At 39.7% G+C, this 18,558-nt stretch overlaps 1 protein-coding gene across 1 annotated transcript in view; it reads right to left on the bottom strand.

The window, feature by feature from the left end:
- Positions 1 to 6,151: 6,151 nt before the first annotated feature.
- LOC138152194 (XK-related protein 6-like) overlaps positions 6,152 to 18,558 on the bottom strand; it is a 68,026-nt gene continuing 55,619 nt past the window's right edge. The window contains exon 3 of the mRNA XM_069075970.1: positions 6,152 to 7,116. Coding sequence (XP_068932071.1) covers positions 6,152 to 7,116 — 965 coding nt within the window. The remainder of the gene's footprint in view (positions 7,117 to 18,558) is intronic.

An 18,558-nucleotide genomic window follows, 5' to 3' on the forward strand; every position in this document is an offset into this window, starting at 1 on the left:
ATCTTATTCACTGTTTGGAACTGACAATGGTCAGCTGTTCCCTGCGGAGGTCTCTCGATTGTTCTGTGTGTGATGGGGCAGAAGAGGACAGATAATTCTTGCACCTTGCCTTGTTCATTTCCAGGTTGGTCTATTCTTAGCCCTTCACCCAAGCTGCTGGTTGTGTGCACTGAGGACTCCTGTGGTCCTCAGTCTGCTGCCTTTAGGAGGTGTCATTAATAGAACTCAGGAGCTTTGGCTCCAAAACAAATTGCACCTTTCAGTAAACAGCTTAAAGGAAAGGCACAGGTAGAGGAAGACACATCTCCACTATACTAACCTGAGGGAGGAATTGATAATGCCCAGGAAAGAGAAGCAAAGAATTGAGGGCATGGCACTGAAGAGAAAGAAAGAAATAGTATATAAACACATAAAACAAGGCGTTGCACTTTTCCTCATTTGAGTTTTACATATTATACAAGCTATAGGGACTTAAGTCAGAAATGAATGAGTGGATGAAAAAGAGGTCTAACTTGCAACTGGAGAGATTTAAGTCATGTTAACAACTTCTTCTGATTAAAAAAAAAAGGTTTCCAGAGTTTATAACTAATGTTTCTCAATAATGGACTTTTCTTGAGGTTTTCAGAAATGGGTTAGCATTTACCACTGCTATTGAGGGATGAACTGTTAAACCTCTGGATAGATTTTTCAGGCCTCCGATTCTACTAGGTTGTGTTTTAGAATAGAAGGAGGAAGAGTATATGCTTGAAAGTTGTTGCTGATTTATATTAATTTGTTGCATAATGATGAAATATAGAGTGCTGTTGGGACCCTAAGATAAAAAGAGACAAATGTAAACCTGCTGAATTTCTACACTCCTTCTGTCTTTTTGTTTTAATACTAGGTCTATGGTAAGAGTAAACAACATTGGCATCAATGTAGAAAATGAGTTTAAACTCACTTCCTGCAGAGAATGCCTCTATTCCTGTTGTCTTATGCAGTCAGATAAGTTACTAAATAAAATCCCATACCATACATCATGGATTCCTATTCCAAGAGGGAACTTTCTTAGTTTCATACCCTTGAACTCCTTAAACATTTCCAGGTCTATATTGGGGATTTCATTACTGGCTCTGAATAAAATTAATTATAATACAACCTTTTCCCACCTCCAATCAAAACTGATTTTAGTAGAATGTTTTTCATTCTTACCAAGAAATATCAGCTGAATAAGTGAGGCAACAGGGCCAAATGGTGAAATGAATGATTTTAGGAGTTACCTAAGATTCCATGGCCCAATATTATCTATTAGTGAGACTTAAGAGGCCTTGGGGGCTTGTTGAGAGCCCATTTTCAAGAAGTAACCCAACAGCTATATTTTTTTTCCTAGTCCTGGGAAAATCACAGAGAAGAAAAGAATCTGTTTCCAGCAATATCTGTTTCTGTCTCTCTTGCTCCCACTGTATCAGGAAAGGCCCACAAATGACCAGGCAAGATCTTTTTATGGGTAGGAAAACATTGTGATGTGTGTGTGTGCATCTACATGCCCTTTTACCTGGGGCATCTGTACAAAGAAAGAACTCAAAGGTCTGAGCCAGCCCTCTATCAGGAAGGAGGAGGAGAGGATGCTGAGGGCCTTACTTTGATGCAGGCACAGCAGTGCTATTAGTAGGAAGGAGTAATGACCCACAGCCCACCTCATCTCAGTGCCCACTGGGCCTGTGCTGACTGCTCTTCCATTACCTCTCATCACTCCTCACTTCCCTCTGTGTACATTGTTCACAAGTATTGCAGTCTCCAGGAAACTGAAAGGATTGGTAGAATGAGGTCGACATGGAACAAATCAGCTCACTATATTGTAGTATTAGAACACTTCCCCAGAATCAGACTTGAAGACTGTGTTGGAGGAATGAGGAGTGCTTGAGATTGGCAGGATGAGATTGGCAAGATGGAGTAAAAGCTCTTAGCATTCTTTTCTATCTTCTTGAAAGAAAAATAACTCCAGTTGGGTCTTGTGAAGATTTTTTGCCTGTCTTAGATTCTTGAAATTGACTTCTGGGGGAAGCACACTGGTTGTTGTTTGAAGCAGAATGAGAAACCCCTTCCTGTCTGGATGAGACACAAATGGGAATGAGGAGGAGGTCATACTGAGAAGGTTGTGTTTCTAGGGGATGGAATTGAGGAGAAATACTGAAAGAGAAGACAGCTTCTCATTAAATTCTATAACTCCTGTAACTGACTTAACATGATGCAGATAATCTGATCTCAAAAGATCCTCCCCACACCAGGACAAGAATTAGACCCAGAATTCCTTTAACACCTCAAGTGATTCTGAGTAAGCCCAGAAAGGAAATAGCTAGTGGGATGGTAGGATGGTATTTTATAAGCCCATGTTAAAATGGGTCATTTTCAGTGGATCACTAAATCAAGAACAGATTCTACAAGTGGGATATCACTCTACCTTGTTATGGGAAGCAAAAACTAAAAGTCTATGTCAGTGGGGTTTTTTGAATAGATCAAAACAGAGATGATGTATCAGGGAAGTGACTCTTAGGATTTGAGTTTTAAAGAGGATAATCTAATAATTGTGATGTGCTGATACTTCTAAGGGAGATATACAAAATGCTATCACCATTAGATAATCACTATTAGATAGTTAACAGTCAGAAATCACCTCAAGCCATTTATTTTCTTTGGACTTAGTCCCCTTGAAGAAAGGAGTGCTGTAGGAGTATCCTCTGTTAAGATGAGGAATAGCACAAACACAGGAAGGCTGATAGAATGGTGGTTCTTTGGATTAACCTTGAAAAATTAATGGAAGCTGATGATATTGGAAAGATGTGCTAAGAACTCTGGGTAGCACTATTTCTCTTCTGTTCTTCCTCCCTTCTATCTTCCTTCTTCCCTTCTACCTTCCTTTCTTCCCTCCTTGCTCCCTCTTTTCTTTCCTTCCTCCCCCCTTTATTGTTTCTTTCTTCTCTTTTCCTTTTTTTTTTCTCTCCATACACACATAGATTATGAAAGATATGACCACCAGTTCACTGCTAATAAATATATTATTTCCTCAGTGAACAAAGCAAGAATTCTGTCCTTCCTGGTCTTCTTGGAAGCCCTAGAGGTTTTAAGGGTCTTAGCAAAAGGCAAATATGTAGTTCTGGGGTCTTACTTACCTACTTCTTATTCCCAGTGTATGAGTTTCTAGGGGGCCCTCCCTGAGTAGAAATGGTAGGACAACCCTCTGTCATCACCAACTTTTGGTGCTACTGATCACATTCATAATTTTTCATGATTCATACGTACACACACACATACACACACACACTTTCAACTTAATGTGGAGAAGTAAGGACAAGCAGAAAAAAAATCATCAAAAGTAAAAAAGTATTTTGAAATGAAAAATTAAGTGATCACAAGTCCTAAGAGAACAGGTTGTAAGGGAAAGGAAGCATTAAGGGAACTGTGAGGATTGGTAGAATGAGGTCAGCACGGAGCCAGCCAGCTTGCTGGACCATAGCACCATACTTGAGGCAGACAGGAGGTATGATCCTGCCATGACAGGAGTGGCTCATTCACTTCACAAACTGCCTTCCCTTCCATAGCCTCTATCTGTAGAATACACACTATGAAAAGTAAGCACTATGTAGTAAGCACAACAGAAAGGAAACCTATGGACAGAAAAATGCCTCTGACTGTATGAAATACCCCAAATTGTTAATTGGGGGCAATCAGACAATGCTTTCCCCTCTCCGTGGGGAACAGAGGTCCATTTGGCCATCTGGCAGGTTTTATCAGGGCCTAGGTATATTGCACAAAGCCCTACTTACCTCAGTAGGTTTTGCAGTAATGTTGCAATTTGACTTTAAATTTTTTCTGTTTGTTTCATCAATAGTGAATAAGCCCTCCTAAAACTCCCTTCCACCCAGGACAAAAACTGGAAGAAAGCACAGAAGGGGTGGAGCTGGGGAGATTTTCAATCAGGGAAGAGTAGTGTGCCTGTAATCTAGAAGGAGATATTCATTCAGGTGTATTTGGGCAAAGACAAGTTCAGTTTTTCAACTGATATTTATGTGAAACTTTTTCTATGTATATATTTTTAAAGACAGATAAGTAATTATGGGGAAAGGAAGAATCTCTTTGAATACAAAAAAAAAAAAAAAGCAAAAAACCCCACAGACCTAAGATCAATTAAAAAACAAACAAACAACAAAAGCTCTCCTCAGGTTGAACTTCTCTCAAGGACAGTTCATTGTGAGGTTTTGCACCCTAGACAGATATATCTGGAATTTTAAAAATTGCAATTACACACAGAAAAGACTAACAGTATTTACTTTAAAATATTGTATATATATTTTTTGTGGAGTTTTTTTTTTCTTTTTGTGTTTTTTTTTGTGCCCGAGTAGAGATATGATGGGATTGAAAAGATGCCCTAGAACAAGAAAATTATTTAAAGGAGCAATACTTTTTAAAAACAGAAAAAAAAACAACCCAAAACCATAGTATACTAGATTCTCAATACCTCCAGAAATTCAACTTGATACAATAAGAAAATTGAACAAATGGATGAAATCTTGACACAAGTTAAATGGCCTCCAGGACCCAAAGAGTGCTGCTTTTCTGAGCTTTGCCATGGACAGAGCTGGACACAACAAAACTCAGCCATGGCAATTAGAATTGCCAGCTTTCTTGTGCTGTCCATATTGCTGGCAAGCTCCTGCAACACTGAGTCACACACACACACATACAACATGTGTGGTGGGCACACACACACACACACACACACATATATATATGTACACACACACACATACACACAACTAAAGCATTTCTCACTCAATCCAGGATGCACCAAGTGAGCTGAACAATACTCAGCAATCACAACGGTGAAAGACAAAAGCACCAAACCATCTTTTGAAATAGGTCAGTTATTACAATTTGCTGATTTTTTTTTATATTCCAATTTTCTTCTTTGTCTTCATTAAAAAAAAAAAACACAACCACAAATTTTAAAAATGAAGAATTCTTGCCAAATCAGTTTAAGGCTTCACACCAAACCAAATGGAGATAGAAGAGGCCTTACACAAATATCACACATGGTAAATGGCTACCTCTCACAGCCTTAAGATGATAGAACAGATGTCATATTTGCCATCACTGATCAAGTATTGTGCCTTTAAATGGACTTCTTTCTTTTTGCTACTATGCTGAGTTTTATTATTACTGATTTTAAAAATTATCGATATGAAAATCCCCTCTTATTTGGTATAGAATTGAACAACCATGCTGAATTTGAGTGGCGGGTTTTTAATTTTGTGTTTGTTAACTTTTCTTCCCCCTCCCCACCTCACCCCCAAGCAAATATGATTCTTGCCAGGTGAAACCAATGCAAATTGGCACAAAGCTGGTCTGCACATGGCATCAATCATCCATTTGAATTTCAGACAGCTATTAAGCTCCTTCAAGGTTTAGCTGGGGGTGAGAGAAATTGGGAGGGAGGGAGATAGAAGGGTGGGGCAGGGGAGAAAAAAATGAGGCTGGGGAGGGATTGCTCTGCTTCCACTTTCTTGCCTTGGTTGAACTTTTTTTTTCCCTACAAATAACCTGATCTGAACAGTGATTTTTGTTTTTGTTTTGTTTTTGTTTTGGATTCTTGGTTTGACTCACTTCTTGGTTTGTTTTTCCCTCCCCGGGTATAAAAATCACCGGAGAGTTTTGCATGAGAAAACAAGACAGTACTTAATGAAACTCAGCACCTAAGGGCATAAGGCAGTTGAAGGTTTTTGTTGTTGTTTGTTGTTGTTCTTTCAATCAGCACCAATCCCGCAAATGATCTACACTTGGCATAAGGTATAAAACTTTTTTTTCTTTTGGAGTGGAGACAACTCCGCCTTTTCCACCTATGGATCATACATAGTGTGGATGTTTCAATACTGTTTCTCGTGTGTAAAAATCAAAAGAAAGGTTTTTCTTTTTGTTTTTACTTACAAAACATAGAGAATATCTTTGTATACATACAGCAACTGGAAAGAAAGCTTATCTGAAGGGTTTTTTTTGTTTTATTTTTTGTGGTGGTGGTGGTGGTGGTGGTGGTGGTGGTGGTAGTGTTTTTCTTGTGAGCGGTGTTGGCCGTAAACAAAACTTAAAGGTTCCCCTCTCAACTTGGGTTATGGAGCTTTTAAAGTGAAGACTCATACTGTAACAACTCATAGAGGAGCGGTCCATCTCGATACCGAATGCCTACAGCTGTGGGAGTGACATACTGCAGAATGTTGATAGTCCTTCTCAACCTCCTGTCTACAAAATGGGCATCCCATGCAGGGTATCTCTTTCTGGGCATGTCAATCTTAATGAGGGGCCCTTCTGGATGGTAAGGACGCCCCGAGGGGGTGGAGGGCCCCATGGGTCTCACTTGAAAAACGGGCAAGCAAGTGTCAGCCGTGAGATCCTCCTGTTGTTCCGTGACGGCTCTGGTGGGCGTGACCTGGGTCCCCCGGTACCCAGGGGTCTGAGGCGCCATGGGCTCAACGTCGGGGGGCAAAGGGATGCCCCAGAGCAGCTCGGCGCAACAGGAGCTGGCAAAGATCTTAGCGCGTGGCCCCATGGGATGCAACACGCCATAGTATAAGAGCATCAGAGCTATCCCAGCCACAAAGCTAAGAAAGACACCACACAGTGCTGGCACGGCATAGGAGTCAGTAGTCTCGGGGTTTCTGTAAAAATACCAGAGCAACGTCAAGGCAGCATTCTCTGTCAAGACTACCGTGTAATATGCAAACATTCGATAGCGAGTCCGCCCTTCCTTGACGTTAAACCAGCAGAAAATGTACACAATCCCTACCACCATGTTGAAGAGGATCTCCTCCCACTTGGACATGCAGAAGTCTGTCCCGCCATGGATGATCCAGAAGGCCATGGCGCACCAGTGAACCACGACAAAGATCCCAAAGTAGAGCTGGAAGATGGAAGCAAAGAGGGCGAAGGAGAGGACTCTGGATGAGATGGTGAAGAGCCGCCAGAAGAGGTGGACGAGGGCCCCTCGGTAGCTCACGCTCTTCTTGTCGTCCCTGGAGTCCCGGAGCAGCTTGTGATAGGAGGCTAGCACCCAAGCCAGGGACATCAGGGAGGTCGCAGAGGAGACACCTGGCGGAGACAAAAGACACAGAGCCACACAGTCAGAGCACCGGAGCAGCGAGCGAGAGCCGAGCGAGCCGAGCGAGCCACCCAATCAGCTCCGCTCTGCCTGGCTCCTCAGCTGATAGCGTTTCTTTCTTTTGGTATCTTTGTATTGTTTAGTATACGCGCCGGCCTCCCTTAGTTGGAGATCCTTACTCAGAGATTAGGGTTGGTCGTTGCTGAGTCTTCTCAGTTGACTCTCCATCACCCCGAGGTTTTCTTGGCAAATTCACTAGAGTAGTTTGCCATTTCCTTCTCCAGCTCATTTTACATATGAGGAACTGAGGCAAACAGAGTTAAGTGACATGCCCAGGGTCACACAGCTAGTTAAGTATCTGAGGCTAAATTTGGACTCAGGCCCTCCTGACTCCAGGGCTGGTCCTCTATCCACTACACCACCTAGCTGCCCTGGAGATTAGGGTACTTTGTCTCAAAAAAAAAATATCAGTAAAAGTAGCAGCAAGAGTTAGTGACGGTTGGTGGGAAGATGGATGCTGGTACCTATGTAGAAAAGAAATGATATGCTGTCTTATTGGTCCCAATTAAATGCAAGGTCATGTAGTACCTGTTGTGTAGAGGGATGTGTCTCGACTTTTGTTTCATAGTATGTCTTGGCCTTGCCATTGCTAGTAGTTGGATTTCTCAAGGATAGAAAAGACTATCCCTTTCCCATCACCCTTTTTAACACTTACTTTTTCTATCAAAATGAAGCCAGATCTAGTATTGTAATTTTTCACCATAGTGGATCAGGACAGTTCAATGGAGAAGATAAATTTTATAATCAAATAACTGTTTTCTAGACTGCCATGAATCTGGGTTCCTTTCTGTCAACCACACTAACTATATCTTTACAAGAGCTCTAAGGAACTTCCTTCTGCCACAATTTTTTCCATACTGGTCTTACATAACCTCTCCACTACCTTTGGCATTACTGATAAACAACTTTATTACTCCAAGGATCTGTGATTTTGTCAGAATGGATTATCCCTCCAACATAAGATCACAACCACAATTTAGGAGGCAGTTTTCGGGAATTGCGGATGAGAATTTTGCCATGTGGCCAACCTGGTGATAAGCCTTTCTAAACTAAGCTAGACTGGTCCTTGCAAGACAGATGCATATTCAGTCTCCAGGTCCATACTATTTTAGTATTCTCTTGAACCCTGGCTTTTAAGTCATTCTATAAATCATCCCTTCATATAACAGGTGCTATGTGATCATGTATTTAATTAGTACCAAAGAGATAACATATCATTCCTTTTCTACATAGGTGCCAGCTGTGGTTCTGACTAGCCTCTCCCTCCAGCAGCCACTTGTACATCTCCTTCAGATCCCTATGGTGAAGGAATCTGCTCCTTTTAGGTCAATTATTATGCAGAAGAAACCCAGTCAACTTTGCCTCTCGGACTATTTCTGCTTAGCATTCATTCTACTTACAAGAGATTTGCAACTAAATCAAATGAAACTTGATAAACTTTCTCAGAACCTACACCTAGGTCCCAATTAATTCCAATAATGGCAGTGAAGTAGATAGAGAACTGGCCTAGAGTCAGGAAGATCTGAGTTCAAATCTATCCTCAGAAACTGTGTGACCCTGGGTAAATCACTTAATCTCTGCTTCAGTTTCCTCAACGACAAAAAGGGGGTAATAATAGCCCCTTCCTCTCAGGGTTGTTAAGAGGAATAAAAGAGCTAGAAATTGTAAAGCACTTAGTACAGGACTTGGCACAAAGTAAATGTTTAGTAAAATGCTTGCTTCCTTCCTTTCTGCCCTGGAGAGGTCACATATATTTGAATTAGCACTATTTGAAATGCTAATTATGTAAAATATTGTAGTTTGTTCTAGACCAATGGATGTATGCAATGTGAATTCAAATAATGTGACCGCTTCATGGGAGTTATTATTCTCACTAATGGGGACCTGGCTATAGTTTTGTGTTTCAGCCAAGTGGGTTGCTATACCATCCTTCTTCCAATCAAAGAGTTCCCAGTCACCTGAGTCTGCCCACTCCCTACCCCTTACTATGGATATTCAATCTTTCCTTCCTTCCTTCCTTCCTTCCTTCCTTCCTTCCTTCCTTCCTTCCTTCCTTCCTTCCTTCCTTCCTTCCTTCCTTCCTTCCTTCTCCCTCTATCCACACAAGGAATCATACCCTTTCTTATGTATACTCTGCCCAAAGGAATATAAATTTTTATTTCTGAAAGATATTTTGGGGCTTACGGGTTAGATTTCTTTTTTTCTCTTCTCTACTTATTTATTCCACCATACTAAAAACAAAACAAAACAAACCAACAACGAAGTAAGCCAATTAATTCTTTTGTCTCATGTAGTTTCATTTATGATTTCTTGAAATTGGAAAACCAGGCTTTGATAAAAACACACTGGGATTCAAATGGAGCTACCATTAAGGAGTGACCATTCCTTAAACCCAAATCACTCTGACTTTCAGTGATTGGCCAAAGATAGGTCCCAGTCCAAGCCTCACTTGGTCATAGTCTGGGTCATGGATGGTTCAGAATGAGTGTAAATAGCGATCGTTTCTGTTTTGACCAGAAACCCTGAGGGTCTTCCCTTCCAGATTGATTTATTTTTCTTACTAGGTAAAAGAGGCCTTTTTTTTTTTCTTCATTTCTTCCCTAACCTTGATTACTGAATGGGTGTTGCCTCAGACAAACTCTGACCTTAGCTTAAAAAGGCCAAAATCTCCCACTGCATCTGGGGCCATCTCCAGTCATCCTGGTCTATATCTTGCCACTGGACCCAGATGGCTCTAGAGTAGAGAATGAGTCTGGTAACTTTGCACAGCTCTTCCTCACTTAATTCAATTCACTTACAAGACCTTCTTGATGTCATTGATCCTCTTCAAGAATGAAGGACAAACAACTGGCATGCAGCTAACCTGGTGATGAGAATCCTATTTCTTTCACCTTTCACTGCAAGTACCATCTTCTACCTATGACTTCTCTTGCTCACCCCCCCTACCCCACTTTCCCTGAGGTTAGTGGCTATTCACTCTCTCAAATTTCCTTGTAGTCATTTTGTATCTATTTTTATGTCGTGGGTTCTTAACTATTTGGGAGTTATATATCCCTTTGGCAGCTGATCCAGTGAAGCCTGTGGACCCCTTCTCAGAATAATGTTTTTAAATGTATAAAATAAAATACATAGGATTACAAAGTAAACTATATTGAAATATAGTTATCAAAATATTTTTTTTAAATTCGTGGACCCCAGGTTAAGAACCCTATTCTATATATACATGATAGCTTCCTTAATAGACTATAAGGTTCTTGAGGGGAGGCGGGGATTGTTTCACTTTTGCCTTTGTATCCCCAGTGCCTAAGACAGTGCTGGGCATATAACAGATGTTGAATGCATGCTTGTTGACTGATCAGTTGATTAGCTACTCCAAACTTAGCTAGGCTGGTCCCCATACAACAGACAGCATAGTGCTTGGCTTAATAAATGCTTGTTGATAAAATACAAAATCTCTTATTTGGCATTCAAAGCCCTTCATAATCTAGTCCCCTCCTTCTTTTCCAGTCCTCCTATACCTTACTCCCAGAAATATACTCTTTGATCTAGTGATACTGACCTCTTGGTTGTTCTTCAAATAAGGAACAGAATCTCTTCACTCTGGGAATTTTCTCTGGTTGTTCCCCATGCCTGGAATGCTCTCCCTCAACATCTCTGCCTGGCTTCCCTATACCCTAGCTTCTTTCCTTCAAGTACTAACTAAAATCCCATCTTCTACAGGAAACTTTTCCCAACCCCTCTTAAATCTATTCCTTTCCTCTGTTAATTATTTTCTTTTTATCCTAAATTTAGCTTGTTTTTATATATTTGTTTGCTTATTGTCTCTCTCATTAGATTGTGAACTCCTTGGGGGCAGAGATTATCTTTTGCCTCTTTCTGCTTCCCCAGCACTTAGAACAATGCCTGGCACATAATAGGGCTTTAATAAATATTTACTAATTGACTGATGACTATATCTGGTTAAGTCTTCACAGTTTCATTATTTCATCAGAAGTGATGTGATTCTCCCCACAACATTAGACTCATCCAGTCAAATGTAAATAAAATATATTACTAAACTACTTATACATTTTTATTGTTATATACTTGCTTTTTTGAATTATATGTGCCACAGCTTCCTTATATCAGAATGGAGAATTGAGATTTTACTGTAAATACTTTTTTTTATGATAATGACACCAGTAAAGCTAATGATGATAATGTTAGATGAAAAGAGATTAAAACCAAATGTTGTGACTGCAATTAAGTAACAAATGGCATCTGTGTAGTTCTAGGACCAAATTTAAGCTGAGAAGGCCAAATCCAATTCTGTTTTCCCTTTGACCAAGAAATAATACTTGACCCAACAGTGCCCTAGTATATTTTGCCATTTGTAAAATGGGCCAAAGATGTATATGACACCTTCCAGAATTTTATAAGGTATCAATTCATAAAAGTATTGATAACTGAAATTTAGATAATGCTTTAAAGCTTTCTGATATACTTTTAACCTGTTATCTCATTTGATCTGGGAAAAGGTCCGGGGAAAAAACAAGGTGACTTTTCCATGTTTGTGCAGCCAGTTGAGGCCAAATTCTGGATTCTTAGCTGTATTTATCCACCAGGTGTCACTATAGAACTTGAGACTGCTATAGCTGGAAAGGTTCTTCAAGATCAGTTTATCTGAACCCTTCCTTTTCTAGGGAAGGAAGCTAAGGGAACTGAGCTTCTTACTCAGAGCTAATTGGTGATACTTAGCCCAGTGATTTTTCCTTCTATTTTTCATCCTTTTCCTGTCTATTCTCTCCCCCTGTCTAAGCCTAAGTTTACAGGAAGCCCACAGGGCAGCGCCCAATCTCTGGGGACATTTGTCACCAAGGATAAGAGCCCTGTAGGCTTCTTGGTACCTAGCACCACAGGTCTTTTTTATGCCAAGTTATGGGACAGGAATTGTGAAGTGGCATGTTCTGGATCTGATTTTGAATGCACAAGGAGGACCTTTAAAAATATTCCTTCAATGAAGACACAATCTACTTACTCTAGGTCAAAGGAAGCTGAGATGTTCATCTGTATAGTTTTTTTTAATGGTGTCCTAAAGCTATAAAAGATATCATATTATCTTCTAGTCTATTTTTTCTGCTTTTAACCAGGACTTCATTTATCCCATCTTAGAGAGAGTAGTGTCTATCATATCCATTCATTCTCATGTCCAAAGACTATCTGCCGTTATTATTTTTTTTTTGCAATAAAGCTGAGATTCTCCAAACCTTCCAGATACCTCTCCTGTCATTAAACAAAGAGTTTAATCCAACCCATTCTGTACCACAAGGAAATGAATCAATGAAAAGTGGGAATTTTATTGCAAACTCAGTCTGTTTACCCTGCCCTGCCACCATGAATACATGTAATAGTGGGATGAAGTGTCCTATGTTATACATTTCTTGCTATGACAAAACCCTGGGTTCTTTCTTAACCAAAAATCTACATGGTGAACTCCACTGAAGCTTGATATATCCTGGAGTGAGAAGAGATAGATATTCAAAGTGTACATATGGCATTTTATGATGTCATTCCCCTACATGATAATTACTGTGGCTCTCCATTACCTGAAGAATCAAATATAAACAGTTTGGCATTTGGAGCCTTTTGCAACTTGTTCCCATTCGACATTTCCTTCCTTATTATCTACTGCTTCCCTCTATGGTCACTGTGATCCAAGCAAATTGAGATTCTTGCTGTTCCTCACACAGGGCAATACATTTTCTACCATTGTGTGTGCCTTTACCCTAACTGTTCCCTAAGGCTGGAATGTGCTCTCTACTCACTTTCATCACTCAGAATCTCTAGTTTCTTTTAATGCTAAAGTAAAGTGCTACATGAAGCCCTTCCAGATTGCTCCCACCCCCATCCCCCACCCCACTCCTGCCCAAGCTACTAGTGCCTTTCCCTCAAAATCACCCTGTGTATATTTTATTTGTACAGTATATGTACACATTTTCTCCCTGGCTAGACTATATATAAGCTACTTGAGGACAGGACCTGTTTTTTATTTTGTCTTTATTTTACCATCATCTAGAACAGTGCCTGGCACATATTAAGTACTTAATAAATGCTTGTTCATTGCTTGATTCATTGATTATCTGTCTGTTACTCTTGTCCACTAGGATGGTTCTTAGCTGCTGAAACAATCAAGGTTCCCCAGCATGCTTTTTTCCTATCATATTTTTAGTTATAATTTTCAAGATGAGGCTCTTCACTGGTGTGTGTGTGTGTGTGTGTTCTCAGATGCCTGAATTGTAGAGGGATAGTAGAGAGAGCCAACTAATACACAATCTTTGAGTGTTACTAAAGGTCAGCACTGTAAGATCCATAATTTATGCTTTCTTTTTCTCAAAGTGACTGTCTAGTAACCATAAACCATTTCCTTTAGGGCTTCTGGGCTTCTTAGGAGACCCTAGATTATTTAGATTCCTTAGGCTCTAAACTATTACATTCATACTGATCCAGCTCTTACCCTGACCCCTCCTTCACTGACCATTGCTCTTGCCCACCATCTTCCCCACTATTCCCTAACCCAAGTATTCTGAGCCTAATAATAATGATAGTAGTTGACATATATAGTGCATTAAAGTATGTAAAGTACTTTTGTAGCTAGTTATTATATACCTCAGAATAAGAAAGTCACAGGTTTATAGAATATATTAAGAATATATAAATGTAATTCTGTGGAATTGCATAGGGCAGAGATGTTTTGAGTATGTACAAATAAATCAGCACCTTCCTATTTTCAGGAAACATGCTCCTCCCTCCCCTATAATATCAGGCACTTTCTAAATAATATGATTCATCTATTTTATCTTTTCATCTTCTCAGTGAGGTAGAATAGACTGATACCTAGCCATGTTCAATCAATTAATCAATCAACAACCATCTCAAAGTGCCTATTATGTGCCATGTAATGTGCTAGGAACAGAAGATACAAAGACAAAAATTGAACAGTTCTTGACCTCAAGGAACTTACATTCTTTTATAAGGTGGGACAAGTAGAGAATATAAGTATACAAAATAATTAGAAAGTAATTTGGAGGGGAGACAGAAGATAGGGAGATAAAGTGAGCCCTGATTTAGAAGGTTAGACAAAGTCTTGAAGGCAGAGACTCCAAAAGATGGAAGTGAAGAGGGAGTGGATTCCAGGCATGGGAGACAGTCAATGCAAAGATACAGAGTTGGGAGATGGAGGTCTTATTCAAGGAAGAACAAAAAAAATTCAATTTGGTTGTTCTACAAGATGTGAGCAATGGAGAATAAAATGGGAATGGTAGTCAGGGTCATATTATGAAGAATTTTCAATGACACAAAAGAGATTATGTTTGATCCTAAAGTCAGAAACCATTGGAATTTATTGAGTGGGAGAAACTGGGTGGAGGAGGGTAGATTAGATTGGGGAGAGACTTGAAGTAGGGAGATCAATTAGGTTACTACAATACTGCAGGCAAGAGGTCCTGTGGTCCTGAATTTGGGTGTTAATTGTGTGAGTAAAGAGAAGGGAGCAGATGTGAGAGATGTTCTGAAGGAATAAACAAGATTTGGCAACTGATGCGATATTAGTTGAGGAAGAGTGAGGAGCTGAGGCTGATACTGAAGTTGTAAACCTCACAGATAACAACCAATTGCCATAGCTTGTCATTTCTACATTCACAGCATCTTCACATCTGTCTCGTTCTCTCTACTCATGCAGCTACTACCTGAGTTCTGTATGGTCATGCCCTGGACAGAAAAAGAGAAGTTCAGAAGAAGGAAGGATTTTGGGGCAAAGATAATGTGTTCTGTTTCTGACATGTTGGATTTGAGATATCTATGTAACATTCAATTTGCAATTTCCAATAAGCAGTTGGTGAAACATCAATGAAACTCAAGAGAGAACCTAGAACTAGAAATATGTGTGTATGGGTGTGTGTGTGTGCACATACCCATTTACACATATACATACATATACATGTGTGCATGTATATATAGGATATATTTGTATATCTATATACATATACTATATATGTACCATACACATACTATATAATCACATATATAAAGATGTGTATATAATAGATTTATTAAGATATGCTTAATAAATATATATCTATTATTTTTATGGTACAGAGGGCAAATATAAGACACAAATAAATTAGGTGAAAGTAATCTCAGTAGAATATAAACTTCTTGAGGACAGGGACTATTCCTTCTTTGTATGTGTTATCTCAGAAGTAGTGGATAGAATGCTGGGTATCAGTCAGGAAGGACAGATTTCAAATCCCTCCTCAGATACCTACTAGCCAGGTGACCATGACCAAGACCCTTACTGTCACTGAGCCCTTGACAATTCTCTAAGACTTATCTGCAAAGTTTTAGACTTCCCGGCAGAGGTAATTCCTGTACAATTTGACTATTTCTATCACCTAGAACATTACCTTACTCATGGGTGGTATTTATTAACAAATAGTAGTTGAACTGAATGGCTTAGTACCATAGAGCTTCTTCTTGGGGGTGTTGGGAACAAATCCCACATCTCCTAATTGTCATTATCTAGAACCCAGGGGAATTTCCAATAAACAGTGCTACACTGAAAGTGTTATTCTGTTAAAGACAATGAAGTCAGCTTCTCCTGCATGGCATTCTGAAATCCAATAACCCCTTAAGGGTTACTACCCTTTGTCCAAACAAATAGGATCCACTTTTAATGAGCTCTTCAGTTTTCTTGATTTAGAATATTGAGGGGGCAGATCTCTCTTCTTGATGCTTTCACTGCTTAGAAATTTACCAGGCTAACAGGGCTATGGTGCTACCTAGATCTTTCATCTTGGACTTATGTAAAGCTAGAAGTTAGTGACTCTCCACTGAGACTCATCATTTCCATGGAGGTTAGGAAAGCGATGATGTACCTTTCCAATTACATTCCCAAGAGGTACCAGTGACATCTTAATTGCCAAATCCGATGGCATTTTCTCAAATCTTGCCTTTTCTCTCTCCACAATATCTCTCCCACATGCCCTCTTCTTATTACTCACACAGCAACCATCTTAGTTTAGGCCCTCATCACCTCTCACCAGGACTGTCTCAATGGCTTCCTAATTGTCTCAAGAGTCTCCCTATTCCAATCTGTCCTCTCTGTACACAGCTGTCAAAGTTTCCTTAAGTAAAGGTTTGACCATGTCACTCCCCTACTCAGCAAATTCCAGCAGCTCCCTATTGCTTTTAGGATAAAAAAAAAATCTGTTTAGTTTGGGATGCCCTTCACAACATATCCCTGATATGCCTTGCCAACCTTACTCTCTTTCCTGTACTCTACAGTCTAGCTAAACTGGTCTTTTTGCTGTTCTTCACATACCACATTCCATCTCCAGTCTGTATCTTTATAATGACTCTGTTCCATACTTGGAATAGTCTCCCTTTACCTCCACCTCTTACTTCCTTCAAACTTTAGTCCAATCACCATATTCTACAGGAAACAAACTCTTTGCTGACTTCCAATCTTGTATCTCCAACCACCTTTCAGATATGTCAAGCTGGATGCCTGGTAGACATCTCAAACTCAATATGTCCAAAACAGAATTCATTATCTTTCCCCCAAACCCTACTGTCCTCCTAATTTTCCTATTATAGTGGAGGATCACACCACCCTCCCAGGCCCTCAGGCTCACAATCTAGGAGTCATCCTGTATCCCTCTCTATCTCTTGCCTCCCATGTCCAATCTATTGCTTATTGATTTTGCCTTCACAAAATCTCTCCAGTCCATTTCCTTTTCTCCTCTGTCACTACCACCACTCTGATGCAAGCCCTCACCACCTCATACCTTGAAGATTAGCACCTCTGGTGTGAGGGCTTCCTGAGTCCTTTTCATAGCTGCTCATCTACCATTGGTGTCCACTTGATTTACCCAACTCTTACCTGTGGTTCCAAGAAACTGTAGCATGTACAGTGGCCATACCCTTGGCAGATGTGCTAATCCAGATTGAAGGTAACCAACAGGCCTCAGATCAATAGGCTGCTGGTGTGTCTGCCTGTCTTATGTCTTTCCCTACTCTACTCCATTCTCCATTCAGCCATTGAAGTGATTTTCCAAAAGTCAGATCATGTCACACTCCCTGCTCAATAAACTCAAGTGGCTTCCCATTGCCTTTGGTAAAAATACAAAATGGTTTATTTGGCATTCAAAGCCCTTCATAAACTAGCCCCCTCCTACCCTTTAAAGTATTCTTACATCTTACTGTGCAACACTCTTTGATTTATGATAGTTACACTGACTTCTTGGCTGTTCCTCAAATAAGACATTCCTTCTCTTAGCTCTGGGCATTCTCTCTGGCTGGCTGCCATCCCTGGAATACTCTCTATCCTCCACTCCAATTACTGACCTCCTTGGCTTTCTTTAAATTCCAACTAAAATCCTACCTCCTACAGGAAGACTTCCCTAACTTCTCTTAATTCCAAGGGCTTCCTTCTGTTAATCATTTCCTATTTATCCTGTATTTAGCTTGCTTTGTATGTTTGGACATATATACATATAATATATTTGTATGTTATCCCCCCAGTAGATTATAAATTCCTTGAAGGCAAGGACAGTATTTTACTTTTCTTGGTATATCTAATGCTTAGCAGAGGGCCAGCCACACAGTAGGCACTTAATAAATGTTTACTGAATTTCTGAATTCTTGCCCTCAACTGCTGGTGTCATTCTACCCTAAATTACAAGAGATCAGATGAAATAATGTATAAATTGCTTTGAAAACCTCAAAGAGCTACATAAATTCTACCTATTGTTATTATCACCTTATTTATATCCATGATATATGCATATGTTGTATCCCTAATAGACTGTAAGCTCCTTGAGAGCAGAAATAGTTTCATTTTTATCTCTGTATAAGCATAGTACCTGGCACATAGTCTGTATTTAATATGAACATTTGTTCATTTATCCTTCTCTGGGGAAATTCCTATGAATATTGTCCTAATTTCCTTAAAGCAAGGAGCCAGTAATTATTCACTTTCACTAAATCTAGTAGTCTTTGTAGCCTTAAAAGAGTAGGCATTTTTAGACTTACTCTTCCTTCCTACTCTGTCTCATGGTTCTGTCATGATTTCTCTGAACTACACATATTTTGTTCTCTAACTTCTGTCTTGGCACTCAATCCTTTATTCATTGCTATAAATACTTAAACATCCTTACACATTCATTCTACCAACTTTCTATTTATCATAGAGAATTTCTTGACTGAATTAAGAAAAAGGCTCCTAATAGAGGCCAATGAGATTTTCCCTGGAAAGAATCAATGTCAAAACTTCTTTTGTTTGAAAGACATCTTAGGGAAATAGGTAGAACTTTCTGTAGAGTCAGAGAGACCCA

The sequence above is a fragment of the Petaurus breviceps genome, unplaced genomic scaffold (genome assembly GCF_028583685.1).
Source record: "Petaurus breviceps papuanus isolate PSGF00001 unplaced genomic scaffold, PetGlider_PUasm1.0 90919, whole genome shotgun sequence".
NCBI classification, from domain to species: Eukaryota; Metazoa; Chordata; class Mammalia; order Diprotodontia; family Petauridae; genus Petaurus; species Petaurus breviceps.